Source organism: Momordica charantia (assembly GCF_013281855.1).
Source record: "Momordica charantia cultivar OHB3-1 chromosome 10 unlocalized genomic scaffold, Mcharantia_2.0 BLBB01000010.1, whole genome shotgun sequence".
In the NCBI taxonomy this organism is placed as follows: Eukaryota; Viridiplantae; Streptophyta; class Magnoliopsida; order Cucurbitales; family Cucurbitaceae; genus Momordica; species Momordica charantia.
This window is the reverse complement of record NW_028275158.1, coordinates 2,830,352-2,855,313: the sequence shown is the minus strand read 5'-3', so window position 1 is coordinate 2,855,313 and position 24,962 is coordinate 2,830,352. Positions and strand designations below refer to the sequence as shown.

General features: G+C 34.1%; 5 protein-coding genes and 2 long non-coding RNA genes across 7 annotated transcripts; 4 read left to right on the top strand and 3 right to left on the bottom strand.

Moving 5' to 3' along the window:
* Window positions 1–400: 400 nt before the first annotated feature.
* Window positions 401–4,635, bottom strand: LOC111017739 (cyclin-like protein). The gene is made up of 4 exons (XM_088119060.1): window positions 4,420–4,635; window positions 2,564–2,843; window positions 1,809–1,869; window positions 401–1,200 (listed from the first exon to the last, which is right to left on the bottom strand). The coding sequence occupies exons 1-4, from the start codon at window positions 4,485–4,487 to the stop codon at window positions 599–601; spliced, it is 1,011 nt and encodes a 336-aa protein (XP_087975186.1). The 5' UTR covers window positions 4,488–4,635; the 3' UTR covers window positions 401–598.
* A 1,135-nt stretch (window positions 4,636–5,770) lies between these two features.
* On the bottom strand, window positions 5,771–7,588 carry LOC111017637 (uncharacterized). Its single transcript, XM_022293456.2, has 2 exons — window positions 6,569–7,588; window positions 5,771–6,084 (listed from the first exon to the last, which is right to left on the bottom strand). The coding sequence occupies exons 1-2, from the start codon at window positions 7,064–7,066 to the stop codon at window positions 5,911–5,913; spliced, it is 672 nt and encodes a 223-aa protein (XP_022149148.1). The 5' UTR covers window positions 7,067–7,588; the 3' UTR covers window positions 5,771–5,910.
* Window positions 6,758–8,035, top strand: LOC148208398 (uncharacterized). The gene is made up of 2 exons (XR_015787393.1): window positions 6,758–6,897; window positions 7,635–8,035. It is a non-coding gene; the product is annotated as an uncharacterized LOC148208398 (long non-coding RNA).
* A 3,222-nt stretch (window positions 8,036–11,257) lies between these two features.
* Window positions 11,258–13,987, top strand: LOC111017750 (adenylyl-sulfate kinase 3). The gene is made up of 7 exons (XM_022293610.2): window positions 11,258–11,909; window positions 12,254–12,394; window positions 12,823–12,972; window positions 13,067–13,185; window positions 13,267–13,351; window positions 13,482–13,528; window positions 13,687–13,987. Exons 1-7 carry the CDS (start codon window positions 11,657–11,659, stop codon window positions 13,768–13,770), a joined length of 879 nt encoding a protein of 292 aa, XP_022149302.1. The 5' UTR covers window positions 11,258–11,656; the 3' UTR covers window positions 13,771–13,987.
* A 2,278-nt stretch (window positions 13,988–16,265) lies between these two features.
* On the top strand, window positions 16,266–19,570 carry LOC111017628 (endo-1,4-beta-xylanase 5-like). Its single transcript, XM_022293443.2, has 7 exons — window positions 16,266–16,419; window positions 16,493–16,545; window positions 17,033–17,264; window positions 17,450–17,619; window positions 17,792–17,890; window positions 18,286–19,077; window positions 19,158–19,570. Exons 1-7 carry the CDS (start codon window positions 16,362–16,364, stop codon window positions 19,503–19,505), a joined length of 1,752 nt encoding a protein of 583 aa, XP_022149135.2. The 5' UTR covers window positions 16,266–16,361; the 3' UTR covers window positions 19,506–19,570.
* Window positions 19,571–21,105: 1,535 nt separating this feature from the next.
* LOC111017753 (endo-1,4-beta-xylanase 5-like) lies at window positions 21,106–24,383 on the top strand. Its single transcript, XM_022293615.2, has 7 exons — window positions 21,106–21,213; window positions 21,297–21,349; window positions 21,871–22,102; window positions 22,350–22,519; window positions 22,670–22,768; window positions 23,164–23,955; window positions 24,036–24,383. Exons 1-7 carry the CDS (start codon window positions 21,156–21,158, stop codon window positions 24,381–24,383), a joined length of 1,752 nt encoding a protein of 583 aa, XP_022149307.1. The 5' UTR covers window positions 21,106–21,155.
* On the bottom strand, window positions 22,611–24,791 carry LOC148208397 (uncharacterized). Its single transcript, XR_015787263.1, has 2 exons — window positions 24,569–24,791; window positions 22,611–24,405 (listed from the first exon to the last, which is right to left on the bottom strand). It is a non-coding gene; the product is annotated as an uncharacterized LOC148208397 (long non-coding RNA).
* Window positions 24,792–24,962: the final 171 nt, after the last annotated feature.

Genomic DNA, 24,962 nt, shown 5'->3' with positions numbered 1-24,962 from the left:
TATTATGCTTTTAACATTTTGTTAATAATAATATAGTATATCAAAAATATCATGGATTCTAAACCAAACCCTCCCTTTTCACGTAAGAACCACCTTACCCTATTATATTTAGCCAAGTAACACATAAGAAATTAATTCTTAGTAGGTGATCTTCGTAGAATTCCCCTCTAAATCATTTTATTTACCTTGGCCCATTTGGAACATTGAGTACACTCATCCTAGTTTCGTTTTGTGATAATAACAATAAAAGTGTTTACATATCTCAAGCTACTAACTTGATTATTTGGAACCTTGACAAATGAAATAACCATAATTTGATCAGCACTAGAATTCATTTGTGTGAAATCTTAAAAGATACAAATTTAGAAATGAGATTTAGCATATAATAACAGTGGTAGTCTCATGAAAATACATTAGTTTGGATTGATAGAATTGGGCAATTCAATTACATTGAGTTGTAACAAACAAAAAGAAGCAAAAGGAGAAGAGGAGTTTCAGAAAAACACAAGCTACATCATTTCAAATGCTTCTGTCAATTCATATTCACTAGACTCAACAAAATCAGAGTGCATCATCATCATCATTGGCTAATTCCATCCTAAGAAGCGAGGAGAGCTTCAACCTTGGCAATTTGGTCCTCTTCATTCTTCGGAGTTGGACTCCGGTTAGCCTCGTGAAACAGGTCGTGCTTCCATTTCTCTACACGAGTACCACCCGCTCCCGCTCGATATCCTTGCCTCCCGCCGAATCTGTCTCTTCCCCTGTAGTTCCCACCACCTCCATTCCCATACCTTTCTCTCACTGGGTAGCCACCTCTCTTTATCTCATCCCTTTTGGCACCCATGTCTCCAGTGACATGCTTATTAAGTTTCTCAGAATAACGTGTGTCGCGGCCTCTTTCCTCTCTCCGTTCCCTTCCGTCCTCAGGATGGTGTGGATCACTCGATTTCTTAGTCTCTGATGCCACAGCCGCTTTGTCAACATTTTCACTGTCTACTGCAATCTTCTTTTCCCTAAATGCAGGCCTTTTCCGAGCAGGAGTGGGTGCATCAACCTCCACTTTCGAGGATCCATCATGATGCCTCGTGTGATTATCCTCCCTTTGTGGCATCTCATCTCTTTGCTGTGAATTATAAGTTGCTGTCTTTCCAGGTGCCCTATCGTTATCCTCATCCTTCGAATCCTTCCACCAACCACGCTCTAAAAATTAAAAAAACAAAAACAAAATACTACATCAAGAGAAGTGGAGAAGCAGGAACGAGAAGGTTGAAGAGAGATTCTAAATTTTCCTGTACAAGACTGTCACTATATAAGTCTAGATAAAAATTTGACCTCTACAAGGATTTTATATGTAACATTTTCGGGACAGTAGAAAGATAAGAAGTGCATTATCCACAAAATTATATTTCTGCCTTTTGGCACCGGCAGAGAGATTATTTGTAGAATGACTTCCTCCCAAGACCATATGATCATTTAAGAGAAAGGCAGAACTACACCACAACAAAACTTCACTAGTTTCTCCGTCTCCATAACATTTCGACAAGGGTACATGAATTTACTACAAGAGGAAAACAGTATTTGTTAACTGCTCCAATTATCTGGAGTAGTCTTCATGAGAATCAAAGTAGTAGTAATAATAATACATGCTTAATAGGCATGCTTAGAGTAAAATGTTATAAGGAATAACCTAGAAAGTGTCTTCTTTGTGCACTGCTATATACTCATGACGTTGCACAGTAAGAAATAAACGAGGAAGAGAACTCAAAAAAAAGAAGTTGGAATCAGGGCTTAAAAGGAAGGAAACCTACCACTAGTTGCACTCCGACCAAAGCTTCGACCAACTTGCCCGGCATTACCACGTTCCTCGTGCTGTTATAAGACATGCACAGGCAAGCCTAAGAAGTTATATACACGGATGCACTTGAAGGCACAGGGCTGAACAAGATTCCAACTACATCAGCCCAGCAAAAAGGTTGCATAATCTAAATTGCACCAAATAATGAAAAGGGCAGGAGGAGAAGGGGCAGAGACAATTATTACTGAGCTAAACTATTTTGCATCGTACATATTCAAATGAAATACGATGCAGGTTATGAATTTCATGAAATTCAAAGGAAAACCTCAACACGAATTTATTTATATCAGAGAAGGTACAGCAATAGCTCTATGTAGATCAAGTCAAATAATTGTTATGCCCATATCTTGCAGCAGTCCCACTTCGACACCGACATAAAGTAGCAACGGATAAGTAGTAATTATAGTTAAATTCAAACATAAAAATACAAAACTTTTGAAGCTTCCAACCTCATACATAGTAACAAACAATCTGATTCTAAACCAAAAAGGTTTGGGATTAGGATGACAGATTAAAGAATGGTAAAAGCATACCAATAATGATCTTTAAGTTGCTGTCAATAATTCTTCAGATCAAATAATGAAAATTGGTTAGATAGTGGACAAGGACAAAACCAAACTAGAGTCATGTTAATTTTCAAAACCTGAAATTAGAAAAAAAAAAATCAAAATTAATCGGGAAAAAAATGCTTTAACATATAGCACAAACCTGAAAATAAGATCGCACTCGAGATACTTCAGTGGGATTCAATGAATGTTTAGTCCCTCCATCCCTCCCCCCATCACTGTTCTTGTTTGCCTCTTTGCTAACAACCCCACCTTCTGGCTTAGAATCAAGTGCTAATGAAGACTCATGGGGTATCACATTTTGCCCTCTGCGACGAAGCTCATGCTTCTGATCCCGATCTTTATTATCATCAACGTGAGAACTAGAGTTTCTGGATAACTTCTCCTCTAATGGTTTCCTGTCCCTCCTAGACCTCTTAGGACTAATAACAACAAGTCACATATTTAACTCACATTAGAGTTCCATGATTAAGAGTCACTTGATACTTAAATCCATTAATCACTAATTCTATATGAAGAACTATTTTGAATTCAATTGGAATCAAAATAATGGAGCCATCTTATTGCCACCACAATATCCAAATAAGGTCATGTATTTCACTTCAGAGCCCCAGCTTTTGACTAAGCAAGAAAGTGAAACATAATATTTTTTTTGGCCATTTTTAAGGGAAATTTAACTGACATTATGGAGCTGATAACGATGAGATGTGTCACCAAGTAGCCATCAAAAACCATGAAGTAATTTCAAAAGTACTGATACACATATGCAACTACGAGACTAAGCATTGAAAAGAATTGTTCAGCCACTTCTTTGGTCACAAGCAAAATACATGTTCTTCTAGTTCGGAGCTACAAATATATTGTACATCCATGCAAGAATCTATTTCTCAGAGTAAACAGGTTTTCTCTCCACTGGATGCTCGTTCATTGCGGTAATAAAAGAAACTACTAGAGTAACGTGTATTCTAAATTAGATGGCCACAGTACCATTTTTATTCATACATTCAACAATCAACCGCAGGTAAGAGTTAAGACAAGTAGACAACTAACTCTAAACTTCAACTACACATAAGCATACACTTCAGAGTCTAAGCACTTCAAAATACATGTATAGTGGTCAAGCACGTGTCAACCAAAAATAATAAACAGGATTTCAATTAAAACAAAGTGATATAGAAAACAATATATAAGGAACCTTACACCAGTCACCACCAAAGTGGCTACTTACAAACATTTCTGTTCATACCTAAGAATTTAGAAGAAATTGAGCAAGTTGACTTAAACACTCACAGATATCAAAAAAAAAAAAAAAAGGAAAAATGAACTAGTTCGTCCCACCGTACAAAAGAACTAACGGTTAAGATATTGTCCACTTTGGTATAACCCCCATAGTTTTATTTTTGGTTTCATCCAAAAGATCTTATACCAATGGAGACAATTGTTCTTGTCTGTATACCACCATAGATCTCCCATTCCATAGCAAATGTGGGACTTTGTTTGCACATTTAACACTAACGAATTACTACTATTTAATATCTCAAATTTCTCTCACATCATCAGTGAGATAATAATGGAGCAAGGCCTTAAAGAGAGTCCAGTCAAAAACAAAAAAAAAAAGGTGGGAACTTTAAGATGATACTTCCATCTTCAAAAAAACTCCAGAACTAATGAACTACTTCGTCCCAACACACAAAAGTGCTCAAAAATGGTAATTCCTTGACACCCATTTAATCATAGCAATCAAGTGTGTACAAAAGACAATCCAATTTAACAAATTCACTTTGGAAAAAAATGAAAGACCATAATCTAATACGAAATTGAAAGCTGAATGCACAGTGTTCCTTCCCATAACGATAACGTGAAAACAAACATCATCCACAAATTATCGGCTTCTCCAAGAAAGCTAGCGCATCGACGATTCATTTAGACAGAACGTTTTCTTCATCGATCAATAAACAGAGAGACAGTTAGATTGGTGGGAAAAAGAGAGCAGGGTACCTGGGTTCTCTATCAAATCTGGAACGGTAGCGCTTGGAGTCCGATTCACGAGCTTCCCGACGTGACATTTGCTTCGTGCTGTTGCTGGTCGAAGAAAAAGAGCAAGAAAAAAACAGAGAGTGGGAAGTTAGGGCTTCGTCTCGCGGGAAGGTCAAGTGATACCGCAATCCCGTTGATTGCCTCTATCGCTGCATTTCTATTCTTTTTTTTTCCTTCGTTTTTTTTTTTTTTGTTATGGCTTTAATATCTAAATAATAACTTAATTTAATTCCAGTTATTAATCTTTTATAGTAAATTCTCTTTTCCTTAAAAAAAATAATAAAAATAATTTTTCTTCCTTCTTTTCTTCTTCTAAGATAAGATTGGAGAGTCGAGCTATACTTAGGTGCACATAAAATTGCCTCAAAATTTTCACTCTACAACATAAAACTAATTTATATTTTTTCAAATATCATCCTTTTTTGTTTTTTTTTAAATATAACACTAATTACATTTTGTCTTCATTTTGATTTTGATGACAATATATACATGTCTTTGATTTTCATTAAAAAAAATGAATCGAATTATATTATTTTTTTGAAAATTTTCAAACTTTATGATAGCATTTGAAAATACATGGTTATGTTTGTTGTTTTTCTTCTTCTTTAATAAATTTATACTTTTGATCTATGTACTTTGAGTTTTTGTTCATTTTAGTCCCTATACTTTTAAAATATTTATTTTCGTCCTTATACTTTCAAGTTAAATATTCATTTTGGTCCTCTTATCTTTTAAGAAGTGAATATTTTAATCCATATTTACAAAAATTTTAAACCAATTCTACACATAACTAAAACCCTTTAATATAAATTCATGGTTAATTACATTTCAATAAATATATAAGTACAGTGTCATGTTAAAATTGTGATAAAATAAAATAAAATGACCAATCTTTTAAAGTACAAGAACCAAAACAAATCTTTTGAAAGTACATAACTAAAATGAATCAAAATTCAATATACGATGACCAAAATAGTAATTTAACCTAAATTTTATTTTTTAATAAATTTTTTTTTTTATATAAATGAAGATAAACCGACATTCAAAATGTCAGTGTAAGATTAGTTATATTGGTTAAAGTATATATTATCGACCTAAAAGTTGGAGATTTGAATCTTCATCCTCACATATCGTTTGAACTTAAAAAAAATAAACCATTCAAAATAAGATAACTACAAAACACCTCACTTTTAAACACTTTCTTTTCCTTTGAAGTGTAAACTATAACTACTTTATACTGTCAGTTACAATTTAACAAAATGTGTACATTTTTTTTAATACATCAAATTAGGAGCATAGGAGTTCGAACCTCTTCAAAAATGAGTAGATATTAATTACTGTTGAACTATGTTTATACTGACACAAAATGTATACATTTACGGTCGGAATTTCCAAAAGAATATATACATAGAAGGCAAAGGGAAAGGCACGTTGAGATGGGAATTTTGTGTGTTAGATAATGGGGGATTTGAATCTAGTGCACCATTTAAGAAGAAGCTCTTCAATGTCTGCATCCATTCTAGTCCCAACCCCTCCCCACACCAACATGTCCCCAAAATCTCCCATCTTTGAGCCACTCACTTCATACATACTCTTGAACCCAATCCTTGTGTAGAATCTAACCAGCTGCAAACATGTGACCTGTGTTAAAATTTATCGACAAAATCATAGCGTGACATTATATTTAATTTTATGTTCATTTTCGTACAAGTTTCATCCATCATCTATCAAAAGTATTACTATGTCTCTAAACCTTAAACAAGTGTATAATAAATTTATGATTGTGTCCACTGTCTAATAAGGAAGTGGATTTTAAAATGTGTCATAAAATTGAAAGTACGACCTCTTAAAATATAGTATTGAAGTCAAAGCGAAAATAACTGAGTGGTAATTGACATATAACCTACTAAACATAAGTAAAAGATGAATGGGATGGTTCATGACTCGTGAGTACAATGGAAGAATGACCATGCCTTGAATTATTAAAAAAAATGGTCACTTCATTTACTTTATTTTAAAAAAAAATGTAAGTACCAAAAAGTTATTTTTATCCAAAAAAAAATCAACCTAAAAAATAATTCTATCCAAAAGAAAGAGATGACAAAACAACCTTAGAATGATAAAGATCCGAGTCGTTGATCGCCAACAACTCAGCCGTTTTGCATCCACAATCAAATCCATATCGGATCGCGACAGCGCCGATGAACAATCCGAGTCCGAAGATCGATTTCTCCATTCCCAAGCTCTCTCTGTTCAATCGGATCGAATCCAGATGCAGAATCCTCCCTCCAAACCACACTCTTATCAATCCCTCCGCCTTCCCGATTTCCCGCTGCGATTCCGTGCTTTTCGCCGTGATTCTGAAGAACGGCCCCAAGGTTTGGAGCCGGAGGTCCAGATTCTGGGCCGCGCCGGCCGCCAAAATCTCACGCATCGTCGGTATGTTATCTTCTCTGGATTTCAGTGGTTTTGGCGATTTTGAAGGGGCTGGTAATTGGGAATTAGGGCATTTGGATGAGGAAGAGGAGGAGGCGTGGATTTTACTAAGGAATCTTGGAATTGGCGAGAAATTTTGGGGGATTCGGGAAATTGTTTGAGTGAACTCCATTAATGGCGGGAGTTCGAATCGAGTGAGAGAGACGAAGAAATGCAAAATGGGAGAAGATGGTGTTTCCAAGTTCTCTGTATCTGTATGAAGATTTTTTAACTTCAAGGGTTTTTTGTTTTTTGAAATAATTTTTTTTTTCAATTCGCAATTTCTTTTTTTTTTTGCAAAAGTAATTTCGAGGATAATTGGGGAGCAATGGTTTGAAAAAAAGGAAACAAAGGGTTTCGATGAAATTCTCTTTTTCCAAGTACAATGTGAGACTCAACCTCACTAATTTTTTTTTAAGTTGCGGTTGAGTTATACTCATATTATCTTTGACAAATTCTAGTCATTTTTAAAAAGAGTTTTATTACAAGTTAATTAAGCATGCTTATGTTGTTATTATTTGACAAATCATACCCTTACCAATCATAACTCTAGTGAACTTTCAATTTTAGTTTTAACCATTTCTCTTTTATTAACAAACAAATGTCACAATTTGGTAACCCTAAGCTGAGGGAGTGTTCAAAGTTAATACATATGCATCATTCTCATCATGCAATTCTTCTGGTTTGTGTATTGTCATTAGGAATCATTGAGGTCAAGTGATGGCAAGAGAGACAAAATGTCGCATCTGTGGATGAAGTCGAGGCGTTGGTTGTGCTTGAAGGGCTGCGGTTGGCGATGGATGCTGGGATTTCTCCGATTCAGGTTAAAATGGATTCTTTGCACGTCTTTAACCTGTTAGATCGAGAGTTTGAAGACTTGTAAGAAACAGGATCTATAATTCATTTTGCAAAATCTTCTTACTCAGGAAGCTTGTATGTTACGTGAAGAGTTTCTCTGCATTAAGAACATACGATTTGGCTAGAGGAATGGCCGACAGAAGCTTCGGATGTACTAACTACGGAATACATGGATTTTCTGATGTAATCGTGTTTTGTGTTTTCCTTCAAAATATATATATATATATATATATATCTTTTATTAGCATTTTTACTTTTATTATTATTTTTTTTATAGAATTAACATTTCTACTTAATCTTAGGTTAAAAAACATATTTAGTCTTTTGAAGTTTAATTAAAGTACTAATTTAGTCATTGAATTTTCAAAAATAACGATTTAGTCCTTATATTTTGAAATTGATTACAATTTAATTAGGTTAAGAATTAATAGAAAATTGATTTAGTCTTTGAATTTTCAAAAATAACGGTTTAGTCCTTGTATTTTGAAATTGATTACAATTTAATTAGGTTAAGAATTAATAGAAAATTGATGTGGCTGCCAACCAGGATCTCTGAGGACAAATTAATTATCCAAATGTGCAATTCAATTAAATTAATTTGTCCACAAAGATCTTAGTTGGCAGCACACATTAAATTTTCGTTAATTTTTAAGGGTAAAGGTAAAATTGTAACCAATTTTAAAGTACAGGAATTAAATCTTTATTTTTTAAAGTTGAAAATACAAGGACCAATGCGTCTTTTAATCTATTAATAGGTTTAAATACTATTTTGGTCTTTTTTTTTTTTTGCTTTAGTTCATTTTTTATCATATGCTTTCATAACATTAATTTTAGTTCATATGCTTTCAAATTTTGTTTATCTTAATTTTTTTTTATTTTCAAAACATTTTGTTTTGTTACCTATATTTTAAAAAGTGACTAATTTAGTTCTTATTAGTAAAATTTTAACACAAAATTTATGTATAATATAAACATTTTAATACAAATTTATAACTACATTTTAAAAATTTTAGTGAGCAAAATGTCTTGCTAAAATTATAAGAAAAAAACTCCACTCCTTATCTAGAGTATTATGCTTCTTACCCTTGGGAGGCCTTATAGTAAGAAGAAGTGTTGGTTATTGTTATTTTAGTTATTTTATTAAAACTCATAATCTCGTCAAAATTTCGCCAAAATCTCTTTTAATTTTATTTTTTTAATCAGTTGGATGATTTTTTTCTCCATTTTTTCTCTCTCCCTACATGTTTTCACCTCTTCTTTTTCTCTCTTCTTCATCTCCACATTCTTTTTCTCTCTTCTTCATCTCCACAAATATCTATCCACAATTTGAAGGAACATATATTTTTTGTTTGATTTTTATTTTTCACAGTTTTAAATGATTGTCAAGAAGCTACGTAACATGATATAGTGGTATTATATTGCCTTATCATTTTAGATGTAGGCTTCGGCAGGTTTTTTGTTCATAGCCATTTTTGCAATGGAATGTAATTAAAGAAGGTTTGAGACATTGGATTAAAGTTGCTAAATTTTTTTTCCCTCAACTTTAGCATGAGATTATCAAATAACAGTACTGATACAAAGAAGAGAGAAAAAGGGGGTGAGAAATTGACCTAAATTTTTTTTGTTTGATATAATGAGGGTGAGATTCAAACACACGACCTCTTATCAGAGATAGATATCTTAACCACTTAAGCTATGCTCAATTTGGCTAATGAATATTTCGAAATTATAAAAATTATATTACAACAAAAATTAATGTACAAAAACCCGTTTTAAAAATATTGGAAGCAAAATAAATCAAAGCTATTTTATATTATGTAAATCTAAATAATCATTTAATACGAAAAAAACATAGGCGGACTGAATAAAATAAGATAAGGCGACATATTGTCAAAACCATGACAGAGACGAGATTTACAAGTGTTGGCTATTTCAAGTTTTCAACACGTGGGAGTTTTTACAAGACATCTGGCCGTTATTTCTCAAAAAATAATAAAATAATATAAAAATAAAGAAAAATTGGGACGTTGTCACACACTCCAACGTGGCAAATTTCTGGAATAAGTGAGTATGAATCCTAGACCTTATTTACACTATAACGTTGTTTCTATAAATACTTTTCTAAAATTGAGAATTGTACATTATTTTTAATAAATTTTTGCATATGAGTACTCCTTTTATTTACTACCTTCCCAACAACATTGTATTAGAAATGACTTGGAGTCTATTAAAGATAGATATTAAGTCTGTTACTACGTTGTTATTAGTACAATTAATTGGTTATTGTAATATGTATATATATGTTAGCTTCCATTATTATTAAATCAATGAGAAGAACATTTCCTAATTTTTAAAATTACAATATAAATAAAGAGAGTATAGTATTCCTCCTATAATTTCTTCCATCAAAGGGACAAAGGTGAAACCTTCTCTTATAAAGGTTTCTTTTTTTTTTTTTACGTAGGGCAAAGGTGGTGTGAACTGTCTACAAAAATAAAATCATTTTTTCCATGGAGAGTGAAATCGATAGTTTAGGGTGTATTTAGTTGGTGATATAAATGCATAAATTTGAAAACTAGAAGTTATATATAACAATGTGTTTACTAATTTAGCATAATACATATTAGGTAATATAGGTCACTCGCCTATTAGACTTTTTCTTTTCTTTTCAGTTTACGGATCCTATTAACAAACAAACTTGAGATGTAATGGTTCTATTAGACAAAAAAATTCAATTTTGTATTTATTTACCCTTTTAAAAGCATTTAAAATTTTAACTCCCAAGCAAACATTTAATGTTTATGTTTAAATCTCTTCTTGGCCACAAACTTTTAGACCTCTTTTATTTTTGTCCATAAAATTTCAAAATATTTATTTTAATATACAAACTTTTTTTAAGAAAATACAAAATTTATCTTTCTATTATTTTACTCCTAATATCCATCCATAACCTACTCAATACTTACCTTCAACAAATCTACGTGGTTCCAATGTATACTAATATCAATACGTTAATATACATATTCGAAGTCATGTTATCCATCTGTTAATAATTTATAAATCATAATATCAAACATTACCAACATGAATATAATGCAGTAGTTAAGATATATATATATATATATTTCATATTAGAAGTTTAATTTTATTATTATTATTATTATTTTTTTGAAAAAAGAAGTTTAAATTACCATGCTTCGCTTAAATAAAATATATTTTTTAAGGTTGGTCCGAATAAAGTTTTATAATGAGTAACAAAATAAGCTATATGTGCACTCACAAGATACGTGGGATCCAAATTGGCCATTAAAAAAATCCTATAGTTTTAATTGAAAGCGATAGAGCACAGACCATATGGAGGAAAAAAAATCTAAATTAAATAGCAAATCGGTATATTCCTAAATATTAAAAAAATGAATAAAGTTTTTAGGTCAGTCAGGTCAGACGATATTTTTATAATTTCCGTCGACGTGTCGGGCTCGTCCAAACGACAATCCGCACATATTTATTGCGTTATTGCAGCAATCGTCTCCCGTCGGACTTTGAAACGACGTCGTTGGTTGCTCCTCCCTCCTCCGGTCGGCTCGCCGCGCCACACGCTCCGGCACCGCATTCTTCCTGTGGAGCTCATAAATTTCCGGGGAAGAAAGAGAAGAAGAGATTTCCAAAGAGGGTCGCCGCCAAAGGGGGTCGTGTTTTCTCCACCGGTCATTATTATGGCGGACAGTTACAGGAGAGCCTCTCCACTCCACTGGACGCCATTCGACCAATCATGGCGTCCCGTTTCCCCTTGATTTCCTCACTGAATTGTTCTCCTATTTATGTTTTCGCTTATGGGGTTTCCCTTTTGAGATGTGTGTGAAACATGGTTGCGATTGGGGGAAATTCGTTGCCGGGATTTGTGCGGCCGTCGCTCCACCAGCATTCGTTGTCGGCGCCGGCGTTTGGATCCGCGAGGTTTCCGGCTGTGATTAGCTTCGGGTCGAGGGTGATTTTGCGGGCTGAGGTGGAGAATAAGGATTCGAGGGCGGTGATTGTGAATGGTTTGGGCAAGCGTGAGTGTGATTGTGAGACTGAATTCGATGCGACCTTGGGAAATGGACATGCAGTGAACTCTGGTATTGCATCGATTCTGATGTCTATTTTAATCTGTTCTTGATTCATGGACCTGTGCTTTGGTTCTTAAGATTCTTAGTATATTATAAGGTATGGAATTGGATGTGATCTTCTCTGTCAATCATATCCTTGAAATTGTAGGTGTTCTGTCTGTTTTGATTGGTTTTATAAGACTGTGTAAATAGGTTTGATATGTTTCTTTTTAGTGTTGATGTATATGATTTGGTTGCAGAAGATTCAAATAATTTTCATGTTGAAATTGGCTTATAATGTGTGTTCTTCATGGTATCAGTTCTGTTCTTTAGATGAAGGTTTCCAGGTTACTGATATGCCTTTTTTCAATCAGGGCCAAATCTTGGGGTGTTGTCCACAGTAGGTAATTCTACAAATATCAAGTGGCATGACTGTTCAGTTGGAAAGCTTGAAAGACAAAGCCTTCTCAAACAGAAAGGATGTGTTGTATGGATTACAGGTCTTAGTGGCTCAGGTTTGTCATTATAGCTTGATCAAACGAAATGGTTATCAAACGACACCTTAATAATCAAGTTGCTATATATATATGAATATATGATAATCGTAACTGAAAGAACCTAGAGTTTTGATTGTATCCGGACGAAATTAGTTTTGGAGTAAGAGGTGTTCACGGGTTGGGTTGGGGATCTTTTGGACCCAATCGAATGTTAAGTTGGAGATTTGCTCAACCCAAAAATCTCCACCCAAACAACCCTTGTTAGATGATAGACCCAAGAAAAGGTGAAATTGTTAGAATAAAATTAGTGAGTTGGGTTAGTTCGGGTACTTAGGTCATTTGTTCAGAATTTTGTGAACAAAATAGCGAAATTGCTAGCCTAGAGTTGGGTCAGTGACTTTTTGGATCCTACCCAATTTTCCTAAGTTTGCTTAGCTAACTTGCAGGGAAGAGCTCTGTGGCCTGTGCCTTGAGTCAGAGCTTACACAGAATGGGAAAGCTGGCTTATATTCTTGATGGGGACAATGTCAGGCATGGCTTGAACCGCGACCTCGGTTTTAAAGCAGAAGATCGTGCTGAGAACATAAGGAGGATCGGTAAGTCTCGCTTTGGTAGTTCAGTTCAGATACAACACTTTGAATAGGGCTGTTCATGTTCATGATTTCTAACTATACCTTTCCTGTAAATTAGGCGAGGTTGCAAAACTGTTCGCAGATGCTGGAGTTATCTGCATTGCCAGTCTGATATCGCCATATCGAAGGGATCGAGATGCCTGCCGTGCCATTTTGCCTGATGGATATTTTATTGAGGTTGTTCTTCGTTTATGGATGCCATAGAATTTCAGCAGCCTTCTATCTCCCTACCTGACAAAAAGTGCTGAAAATATGTAGGTGTTCATGGATATTTCTCTTGAAGTTTGTGAAGCAAGAGATTCGAAAGGACTGTATAAGCTTGCACGGGCTGGGAAGATCAAAGGTTATTGTAACTCGTCAATTCTCAAAATTCAAATACTGATAAGATATAATCTTGTTTTGGTCTCTAAACTTTTGGCTCGAAGTTGTTATCGAATGCGCTTTAACTATGCAAAATCTTGCTGTTTCTGCAGGCTTTACCGGCATTGATGATCCATACGAACTACCATTGAATTGTGAGGTAATTCCAGTTTCTGGAGGAAAATGGAACACCTTTTTCAAACTAAGTTGCAAAAGATCAATGCTTCTAATGTTTTGCAACATATGCTGAGGTTTAGTTAGAGAATGAAGATTAAGAATAAATAATGATATATTTTTGTTGAACTGTTTGGGTTTCAGATAGTACTGAATGGAGGTTCCCCATGTGAAATGGCAGAGAAAGTAATGAGTTACCTTGAGGAGAATGGCTTTCTGCAGGCTTAACTCAAACTATATGAAGGCTTCATTTAACTACTGAAGTTTTGGCTAAAAAATTTCATTTTATCTTTGAGCAAATCCATTTGGGTTTGAAAAGGCTGTATGTGATGATAGATTAATTTGTTATTAATTTGTCTTTCTTTCTTGAATCTGTGTAATGTAGAGTTGTTTGGAATAGAGTTGAATGTTCTATAATACAAATGAGTATCAAGTATTTGATTAAGTTTTTCGGAGACATCATAAATTGACCTTATTATATTTCATATGTGACAGTAAAGTGCTTTTAAAGATTAGAATTACTTGTACCAAAGCCAGCATAGCTTACCGGTAATTGACATATATCTTCAGTGATAATTGACATATATCTCTAACTAAAAGGTTGTGAGTTCGATCTCCACTCTACATGTTATACTAAAAAAAAATACTTATGCTTAAATAACTGAAAGCACTCTCAAACCCACAAAAATAAGATCACCACAAATTAAATTGTTCTTATTTATACGATGTTAAATAGTTGCTTCATTTAATATTACCTCTATTAATCTACATTATGAATTCAACGATTTATTTAAAGTTAAATTCAGCATTGTATCTGGGAAGGGCGATCTCTCTCTCTCTCACTTTTTTTTTTTTGAGTAACAAACATGTGGGAGTAAGAATTCGAACCTACCACTTGTGTCTTAGCTAATTGAGCTATGTTCAGATTAGCATCCTAAATTCATTCTTATTCTTCAAGACATTCATATCTATAATTATTTAAATGCATTTATGTGTCATGCCCATGTAATAATATACATCACCCATTGAAATAAATTTGTGAAGAAACAAATAAAAGAGGACCAAAAAGAATTGGAAATAAAAGTGATTCCTTCACCACTCACTCTCAAGTCTCAACCTTGGATTAACTTTTCCATCTAAAATGAGTTATTGAGTTTGGTTTTGAGTAGAGGTTGGGGATAGTGCCCTTAGTTGGAAGTCACCAATCTTATAATGCTAATGCATGTCACTCTCCCCGTTGCCAATATAACCAACCCCACTCTAAATCATTCGGATGATGCGATGAAATTTCAGGTACTACAGAAATATGGATACTCATTTCGTTCCCGTCCTATCACGTCATCGTCAAATTAAAAATGGTGTGAGACTCACCAAGAGAATTAGAATTATTTATAGCAATAAAATCATCGTTAAGAGTACCTAATAAATTCTTTTTTCCTTTTTCATCCCTCTTAATGACTTTACCATGTCACAAATTAAATATAGTTTTTGTTTCTTGTTTTCCGAAAAAACAAAGTAGAAAAAATTTTTAGAAATGCATCTAGAAATTATTTCTCATTTTCTTCCTCTCTTAAATTTTAAATTTAGAATATCATAAATTTACTCGAAAATCAATTTCTTTTCAGATTTGTTCTGTTGTATTTAGTTTGTAATATTTATTACACATTTTAATGCGTAAAAGAATTAAAAACAATGCTTATTTATGTTTTGAAAAATTAGAAACCCAAAAGAAAAATCAGATACTTCATACACAATGTTGGAAATTTTAAAATCAAGAAATGGGAAATAAATAACAATTGAAGATATATATATATACATATATATAAGTTTTAAAAAAATAGAAAATATAAAATGGATAGTGAGAATGTTATCCAGACAACACATAAATAAATCCACTATTTTTCTTCCTTTTCATTTTTATATGGTATGCTTAGTTGTGGAGTTATGGTTTTTGTATAAATTCTCAATCCATATTAAGAAGGGCTATGGTAGGAAATAGCATTTCTGTTAAGCTATGAGATTTTTCTATTTTAACATATTTTGTGATTGAGGCTATAATTAATTTTTTAAAAAAAGCAAGAAATTAGGGAGAGGATAATTAAAATCAATTAAGAGAGATCTTATGTTAAAAAAAAATAGTTAATAATTTTTATGATAAAACTAATTCCAAATAGTTCCCATCTGCACTTTATTAATTACCTCAAGATTAACAAAATTCCTCATTTCTAAGTTCGTATTTTTATTTTAATTATGTAAGAAAATAAAATGAAAAAGAAAAAAGTACTCCGCATGAGAAAAAGATTAGCCTATAGTGCTTTATATAGAATGATTTTTTCCCATATGGTGGGTATAAAAGATTCTCGCATGCATATCTTGGTGCAATTCAAAACATTATGAATAATAGATCAATAGACAAACTTCTTTTTTTTTTTTTCTATCAACTTCAACACATTTAACTCCTCACTAACGAGATTAGAAATTTCGGAACAGATAGTTGAAAATGAACTATATTTATTAAAAATTACACTGAAAATATTTCCATATAATTCAAGACTTCCCGATAGATTACGGTATATTTATCCAAGTTAAGAAATAATGAGGAGATAAATTGAGAGAAACTTTAAAGGTAACCTTAACAAAAAGTTGTGAGAATGTTTTCCAAAAATGTAAACTACTTCCTATAAAATTTTGATAATATCCAAAAAGTGAGTCATGGTTTTGTTGTATATAACAAAGGAATTGGTCATTTAATTTACAGTGACAAAAACAAAGCATTATTGTTACTTCTCATTTTTTCTTCTCTTTGATTTCTCAAAGAGATGAACATTTTCAGAGCTTTCAGCATTCTCTTGCTTTCCTTCATTGTGTTATTTTCAGGTCTCTCTCTTTCACTCTCTATACTGTTATACAAAAATAAAACTAACATAAAGTTGTGTTGTAAACAATGCAGGGAAGTCCATTACAATCCAAGCTTTCTCCTATGATTATTATGCAACAACTGAGGCAAGTATATAACTTAAGGCTAAAGTTTTTATACAATTTGTTATGGTATTTTGTTCTTACGATAAAGCGTTATTTCATTTCCGAACTCTGTGATTAAATGTTTGCTTCATAAGAGTTTTATGTTTATGCACATGAACAAAATAAAACACGGTGTTATTTATTTATTTATTTTTAACTATGATCCTAACTAATATTAAAAACTAAAAAGCAATAGCATCCAAAGTTGAGATCTAAAATAGTTTTCAGGTATAGAATTATACCAAATAACTAACTTTTAAAAAAGGAAATTCTTTTTATTCTCACTTGTCAATTTTAAGTTAATAATTTAACTAGTTACTCTTGGGTTCAATAGATGAAGTGGAAAGTTTAAGATGACAATTATATTGACTCGGTATTTTTGGATGAAGCGTTAATTTTTTTCAACGAAAAGGAAACTATATATCAAATGAATCTTAGAGAGATGATATTATTGTATGAATTGAAACAGTGCTTGGGGGAGCCAGGGAGAGTTCAACATGGAGGAGGGATGATAGTGAATCCAGAATTCAAGTATGGAACTGAAGGATGGAAAGTGTTTGGAGGAGGAGAAATCAAGCAAGGGCTGTTGAAACAAGGAAACAACATCAACACCTTCATTGTAGCTCACAAAAGGACTCGACCAACGGATACTTTCCATCAGTTGGTCCACCTCCAACGTGGAAAACTCTATAGTTTCTCTGGTACACATCACCTGTTTTCCTTCTCTCTCTCGTTTTTCATCATCGATAATATCATGATTAAATTTTATTCTCACGATCTCTCTTTTACTAGTCTCTCTTTATTTTATGTAACTAAGCACAGATTTCCTCTCTCCAATTAACATATTTATCATTTACTAATTGGCAAAATGTTTGAAAATCTCTAGCTTGGGTTCAAGTAAGTGAAGGAGATGCACCTGTGGCTGTTCTATTCAGAAATAAGAAAGGGAGTGAGATTCTTCATGGTGGTGAAACCATAGCTAAGCACGGCTGCTGGAGTTTGCTCAAAGGTGGTGTAGTCTCTAATTTTACAGGCAATGCTGAGGTTTTCTTTGAGGTGAATAACCCTCTTGTTTTTACTAACCTGTTTCGACATAGTAGATTACATGGTCGTAAATACGAGCAAATCATCCTCATTTTTCTTTTGAATTCATACTCCATTCTAAGTTGTATCACAATTTGATGTATTAAATGGTACTAGCTAGTTTCTTTCGATTTTGTTTATGTAGAGTACAAATATAGCAGCAGAAATTTGGGTTGATAACATCTCATTACAACCATTTACAAAGGGGCAATGGCGAGCCCACCAAGAAGAAAGCATTAACAAGGTAATATATATAAAGCAAAAGAAAAAGCATATGGTTAGTACAAGGATAAATGTTATTAGGATAATGGGCTTAGTTCATTTTTTCAACCTTCTACCTAGATATGATTTCATATCTTTCAATTCTCCAAATAGATTTATCTCAACGGCTTTACACATGTCACAAAATGGAGATACTGACCTTATAAACTCATGATTTTCCTCATTTTAAATTGATGTGGGATCTTGGTTTCACTCTTAAGAATCCTTCTCTCATATAAAAGATCATCGAATCCTTCTCCAAATAGTCATATCTTTCACGTTTACTTATACACCCAATATCCTCCTCATCTAACCAATGTGGAACTCTGGTCCCGTTATTCCGGCATGTATTTTGAATGATGGAATCAAGTTTTGTAGGTGAGGAAAAGCAAGGTGAGGCTGCAAATAACTAAGGCAGACAACAGTAAACTAGCAGGTGCAAAAGTCCTTATCAAGCAGAAAAAACCACACTTCCCATTTGGGGCTGGAATGAACTACCACATCCTCGAGAGCAAAAAATACCAACAGTGGTTTGCATCAAGATTTTCTTATGCTACTTTCACCAATGCACTCAAGTGGTACAGCACTGAGATAGTACAAGGCCAAGAGAACTACACTATCCCTGATGCCATGCTTGAGTTTGCCCAACAATATGGTATTTCAGTCAGAGGACACAACATTTTCTGGGCAGATCCGAAGTATCAGCCACAATGGGTCAAGTCACTCAGCCCTAAAGATCTTAAGAAAGCAGCCAAAAGAAGAATCAACTCCGTGGTTAAAAGATATTCCGGAAAGTTTATCCATTGGGACGTCATGAACGAAAACGTGCACTTCAGATTCTTCGAGGACAAACTTGGTGAAAATGCCACTGCAAAGTACTTCAAGAGAACACACAAACTTGATAAGAACACAATTCTTTTCATGAATGAATACAACACCATGGAAAACGTTTACGAAAAGACAGCAACCCCAGCTAACTTCAGAAAGAAACTCCTCAAAATCCTATCGTATCCCGGGAACAAAAAAATTCCAGCAGGAATCGGCTTGCAGGGAACCTTCGGCCCTGCCCCACCAAACCTGCCTTACATGAGATCTGCTTTGGACCTTCTAGGCTCAACAGGGTATCCCATATGGATCACAGAAATATTTTATCACAAAGGCCCAAATCAGGTACAATACATTTCCGTTCAGACATTTCATCAAATACCGTACAGTCATAACTCTAAAAACTATGCATTCTCCTCTGGCAGGCACATTACTATGAGGAAGTTCTAAGAGAAGCTTACTCACATCCTGCAGTGAAGGGGATAATCACATTTGCAGGCCCGGAATCGGCCGGTTTCACTACTCTGCCGCTTGTGGATACCAACTTCAAGAACACCGCAGCGGGAGATGTCGTGGATAAGCTTCTGGCGGAATGGAAATCGACCGGACTTGAAATTACAGCCGACGATAGAGGTTTAGTCGATGCTTCGCTCTTCCATGGAGATTACGATATCACAGTGCAACACCCTGTAACCAATTCCTCCATTTCTGTTAGTATTAGGGTGGCGGAAGATGCCGCCCATCAGACCTTCAATGTCCAACAGCGTGATTGACGTTGAATCAATCCCATTTTATAATTACGAGCAAAATAAATTAACACATGAATTTTTTTTTTCCATTTTTAAATTTATAAAAAATTTCTAAAAATATATGATTTACTTATAATCTACCATTAAGAAAATAGAAAACAAAATCATTATCAAACCACTTGTTTGAAGAATTATTTTCAAAATTTGAAAGCCAACACCACCAATTTTAAAATTTAAGAACCAAATAAAATTTTACAATCTTAAATCAGTATCTTGACAAAATTATGCATGGTGGGTGAGCTAGGTAGGATTCTAGCCGGTAGCTCCATCTTTCATGCTTGAATCTTTATCTTAAAGAAATAATAAATAGTGTTTCAATTCGAAGGTTTCTTGAATCAATATCTCATGCACCCAAAGCAAGAATTATACCATTTGGACCAAATGGGGAGTGTACTCAAATGAGTTGCTTTTGCATGGTAGAACCATCTCTACTAACGGTAAGTAGATAATACACGTCCGGTTTAGCTAGAATTTGTCTCTAACAAAATCTACATGTAACACAACTTGTTTACTCCGAGAATGGAATATTGGATTGGCTATTAAGGACAATGCACTGACATTGTCACACCAAATTATAGGAGTTCGGCCGCTACAACCATTAACTTCTCCAAGAAGAGTTTGAACCCAACTAATTTCAGCAAGGGCGTGAGCAAGTGACCTATACTCATGAAATTCAGTACTTGATCTAGTAACCACGTGTTGGTAAGACGATTGAATTAGAGACTGTCCAAGGAAAGACACAATGAGTTGGCCGCTATAGGACTTCCTATCATCCAAATTGCAAGCTCAATGAGCATATATGAGTAAGCCACAATATCTAAGCAGTCAGATCTAGAAAATACAATGAGAAGAGATCATTTTAAATACCACATGACTCTTTTTTTGCTTGCTAGCAAACGCTGAAGTTGGTGATTGTGTCCTTTTTCTGTTAACTTCAATTCTCAAGAAGAACAAGAGTTCTAAATCTTTAAGTGCAAATTTCAAGGTAGAGATCTCGTTTATAATATTTATAGAGTTTTTGTCCTTGTCAATGACTAATGTAACATCTACCTATAGATGAATTAGATGAATTAGTTTTCCCTTAATCTATTCATGTATTTATACGTGCTTAATGCTTTTAATCTCATTTTATTTTCTTCCACCTTTTCTTAACAAATGTCACTCAGCCATTAAGGTGGAAGAAAAACTCTCCAACTCAAAATGGGTTTGATCTTTGATTAGTTGAAATATTTCAATAGCACACCATCAATATACCGTAAGGAACTATATTTGTTAAAAATTGCACCGAAAATATTTTCATATAATTCAAGACTTCTCGATGAATTACGCTGATAGAACAATATAAACAATATATATTTATTCAAGTAAGAAATCAAGAGGTGATAAATTGAGAGAAACTTTAAATGGTAACCTTTACAAAAGTTCTGAAAAATGTGATCAAGAAAAGACAAATGTTTCCTAAAAAGTAAACTACTTCCCATAAAATGTTGATAATATCCAAAAAAGTGAGTCAAGATTTGTTGTATATAACTTAGGAATTGGTCATTTCCAGTGACTAAAACAAGCCTTATTATTAGTTCTCATTTTTTTTCTTCTCTTTGATTTCTCAAAGAGATGAACATTTCCAGACCTTTCAGCATTCTTTTGCTTCCCTTCATTTTGTTATTTTCAGGTCTCTCTCAGCTCTTGGTTTCGCTGCTCTGTCTATTATTACACAAAAATAAGACTAACAAAGTTGTCTCGTAAACAATGCAGGAAAGTCCATTACCATTCAAGCTACATCCTATGATTATTATGCGACAACTGAGGCTAGTATAACTTAGGACTAAATTTTTTTATACAACTTGTTATGGTATTTTTTTCTTAAGATAACTCGCTATTTCCTTTTCTAACTGTGTGATTATTAAACATTTGCCTTGATAAGAGTTTTATGTTTACGAACATGAACAAAAATATGGTATTTCTTTTCACTAGCCATATATTTTCTTTATTTTATAATACATTCTTATAGTTGTTTTCAAAATTTTAACTAGATCATAAGAACTAAGAAGTAATAGCTTTAAAAGTTGGGATCTAAAGTAGTTTTGCATGTGTAGCATTATACCAAATAAACCTTTACAAAAATGGAAAAATATAATTCACTTTTTGCCAAGTTTAAGTTAATAATTTCAGTAGCTATTATGGGCTCAATAGAAGTCGAAAGTTTAAGATGACAATTATATTGACTCGGTGTTTTTAGATGAATTAGGGTTACTTTTTTTCAACCAAAACGAAACTATATATCAAATGAAATCTTAGAGAAATAATATTATTGTATGAATTGAAACAGTGCTTGGGGGAGCCAGGGAGGGTTCAATATGGAGGAGGGATGATAGTGAATCCAGAATTCAAGTATGGAACTGAAGGATGGAAAGTGTTTGGAGGAGGAGAAATCAAGCAAGGGCTGCTGAAACAAGGAAACAACATCAACACCTTCATTGTAGCTTACAACAGGACTCAACCAACGGATACTTTCTATCAGTTGGTCCACCTCCAACATGGAAAACTCTATAGTTTTTCCGGTATACATCACCTGTTTCCCTTCTCTCTCTCGTTTTTCATCATCGAGAATATCGTGATTAGAATTTATGTCATGATCTCTCTTTTACACCTGTTTTCTTTTACTTAATGGTGAGCTCCTACGAATATTCGAGCCATGAGTGGAGATGGTTGAGAATATATTGAAAATGTTAAATTTACTATAATGGTTGAATCTAAGACTCTTCATCATATAACGATCTAATTGGCAAAATGTTTGAAAATCTCTAGCTTGGGTTCAAGTAAATGAAGGAAATGCAACTGTGGCTGTTCTATTCAGAAATAAGAAAACGGGTGAGATTCTTCATTGTGGTGAAACCATAGCCAAGCAGGGCTGCTGGAGTTTGCTCAAAGGTGGTATTGTCTCTAATTTTACAGGCCATGCTGAGGTTTTCTTTGAGGTGAATAACTCTTGCTTTTACTAACTTGTTTACATGGTTGTACATATGAGCAAATCTTTTTCATTCTTTTGAATTCAAGCACCATTTGCAGTTGTTTCACTATTCAATGTATTAAATGTAACTGGTTTCTTTTGGTTTTGTTCCTATAAGAGTACAAATATAGCAGCAGAAATTTGGGTTGATAACGTCTCATTACAACCATTTACAAAGGAGCAATGGCGAGCCCACGAAGAAGAAAGCATTAACAAGGTAATATATATAAAGCAAAAGAAAAAGCATATGATTAGTACAAGGATAAATGTTGTTAGGATAATGAGCTTAGTTCATTTTTTCAACCTTCTACCTCGATATGATTTCATCTATTTCGATCCTCCACATAGATTCATCTCAACGGCTTTGCACATGTCACAAAATGGATATGTTGAGCTTATAAACTCGTGATTTTCCTCGTTTTAAATTCATGTGGGATCTTCGTTACACTCTTAAGGATCCTTCTCTCGTATAAAAGACCATCGAATCTTTCTCCAAATAGTCATACCTTTCATTTACTTATAAACCCAGTATCATCCTCATCTCCAACCAATGCAAGACTCTTGTCCCATTATCAACGCATATTTTTGGAATGATGGAATCAAGTTTTGTAGGTGAGGAAAAGCAAGGTGAGGCTGCAAATAACTCAGGCAGACAACAGTAAACTAGCAGGTGCAAAAGTCCTTATCAAGCAAAAAAAACCATCCTTCCCATTTGGAGCTGGAATGAACTACCACATCCTCCAAAGCAAAGAATACCAACAGTGGTTTGCATCAAGATTTTCTTATGCTACTTTCACCAATGAACTCAAGTGGTATAGCACTGAGATAGTACCAGGCCAAGAGAACTACACTATCCCTGATGCCATGCTTGAGTTTGCCCAACAACATAATATTTCAGTAAGAGGACACAACATTTTCTGGGCAAAAGCCAAGTTTCAGCCACAATGGGTCAAGTCACTCTCCCCTGAAGATTTTAAGAAAGCAGCCGAAAGAAGAATCAACTCCATGGTTAGAAGATATTCAGGAAAATTCATCCATTGGGATGTCATGAACGAAAACGTGCACTTCAGATTCTTCGAGGAAAAACTTGGTGAAAATGCCACTGCAGAGTACTTCAAGACAACGCACGAACTTGATAAGAACACAATTCTTTTCATGAATGAATACAACACCATGGAACACGACTACGAAAAGACAGCAACCCCAGCTAACTTCAGAAAGAAACTCTTCGAAATCCTATCGTATCCCGGGAACGAAAACATCCCAGCAGGAATCGGCTTGCAGGGCAACTTCGGGCCTGCCGCACCAAACCTGGCTTACATGAGATCTGCTTTGGACCTTCTAGGCTCAACAGGGTATCCCATATGGATCACAGAAATATTTTATCGCCAAAGCCCAAATCAGGTACAATGCATTTCCATTCAGACATTTCATCAAACACCTTATAGCCATGACTCTAAAAACTATGCATTTTCTACTGGCAGGCACAATACTACGAAGAAGTTCTAAGAGAAGGATACTCACATCCTGCAGTGAAGGGGATAATCACATTTGCAGGCCCGGAATCGGCCGGTTTCACTACTCTGCCGCTTGTGGATACCAACTTCAAGAACACCGCAGCGGGAGATGTCGTCGATAAGCTTTTGGCGGAATGGAAATCAACCGGACTTGAAATTACAGCCGACGGTGGAGGTCTTGTCGATGCTTCGCTCTTCCATGGAGATTACGATGTCACAGTGCAACACCCAGGAACCAATTCCTCCATTTCTGTTAGTATTAGGGTGGCGGAAGATGCCGCCCATCAGACTTTCAACATCCAACTCCGTGATTGAAGTTGTAGTAGCAAACCAATCCCTTTCAATAATTACGAGTATAATAAATAACACAAGAAACCTTTTTTATTTTTAGTTTTTCTGAAGGAAACACAGGGATGTTCCATGTTCTAATATTTTATCAAAGACATTTCATCTGATGGATACTTTTGACATTTACACCACATCGACATCAAAAACCTTACCTGAGCATAATCTCTGGAGGAAACTTGATTTTCCCATTCGGTAGCAACAATAGTTGGGGCTCCGTTGATAACAAGTTCAGTTTTTTTTTTCCTTCTAATCAAAATAATTATGAATCTAGCATTAAAATTAACAAATCAATACATTGATTTAATAATTACAATCCTCATTACAAAAAAAAACAATTTTTGTGCAATAGTCTACTTTACATAAATTATTAATTAACTTAGATATTAGTTGGATTATTGTAGTAATGACCAATAGACATGATATTTTATTTTATGTTATAATTTTTATCCTTTGTTATCTGCTACGAATTTTTCTCGCGAACGATCATAGTTGGGCCTAAAAACGGGCCACGGGGGCATAAAATTGGGCCCTAAATATTGGTAAGCC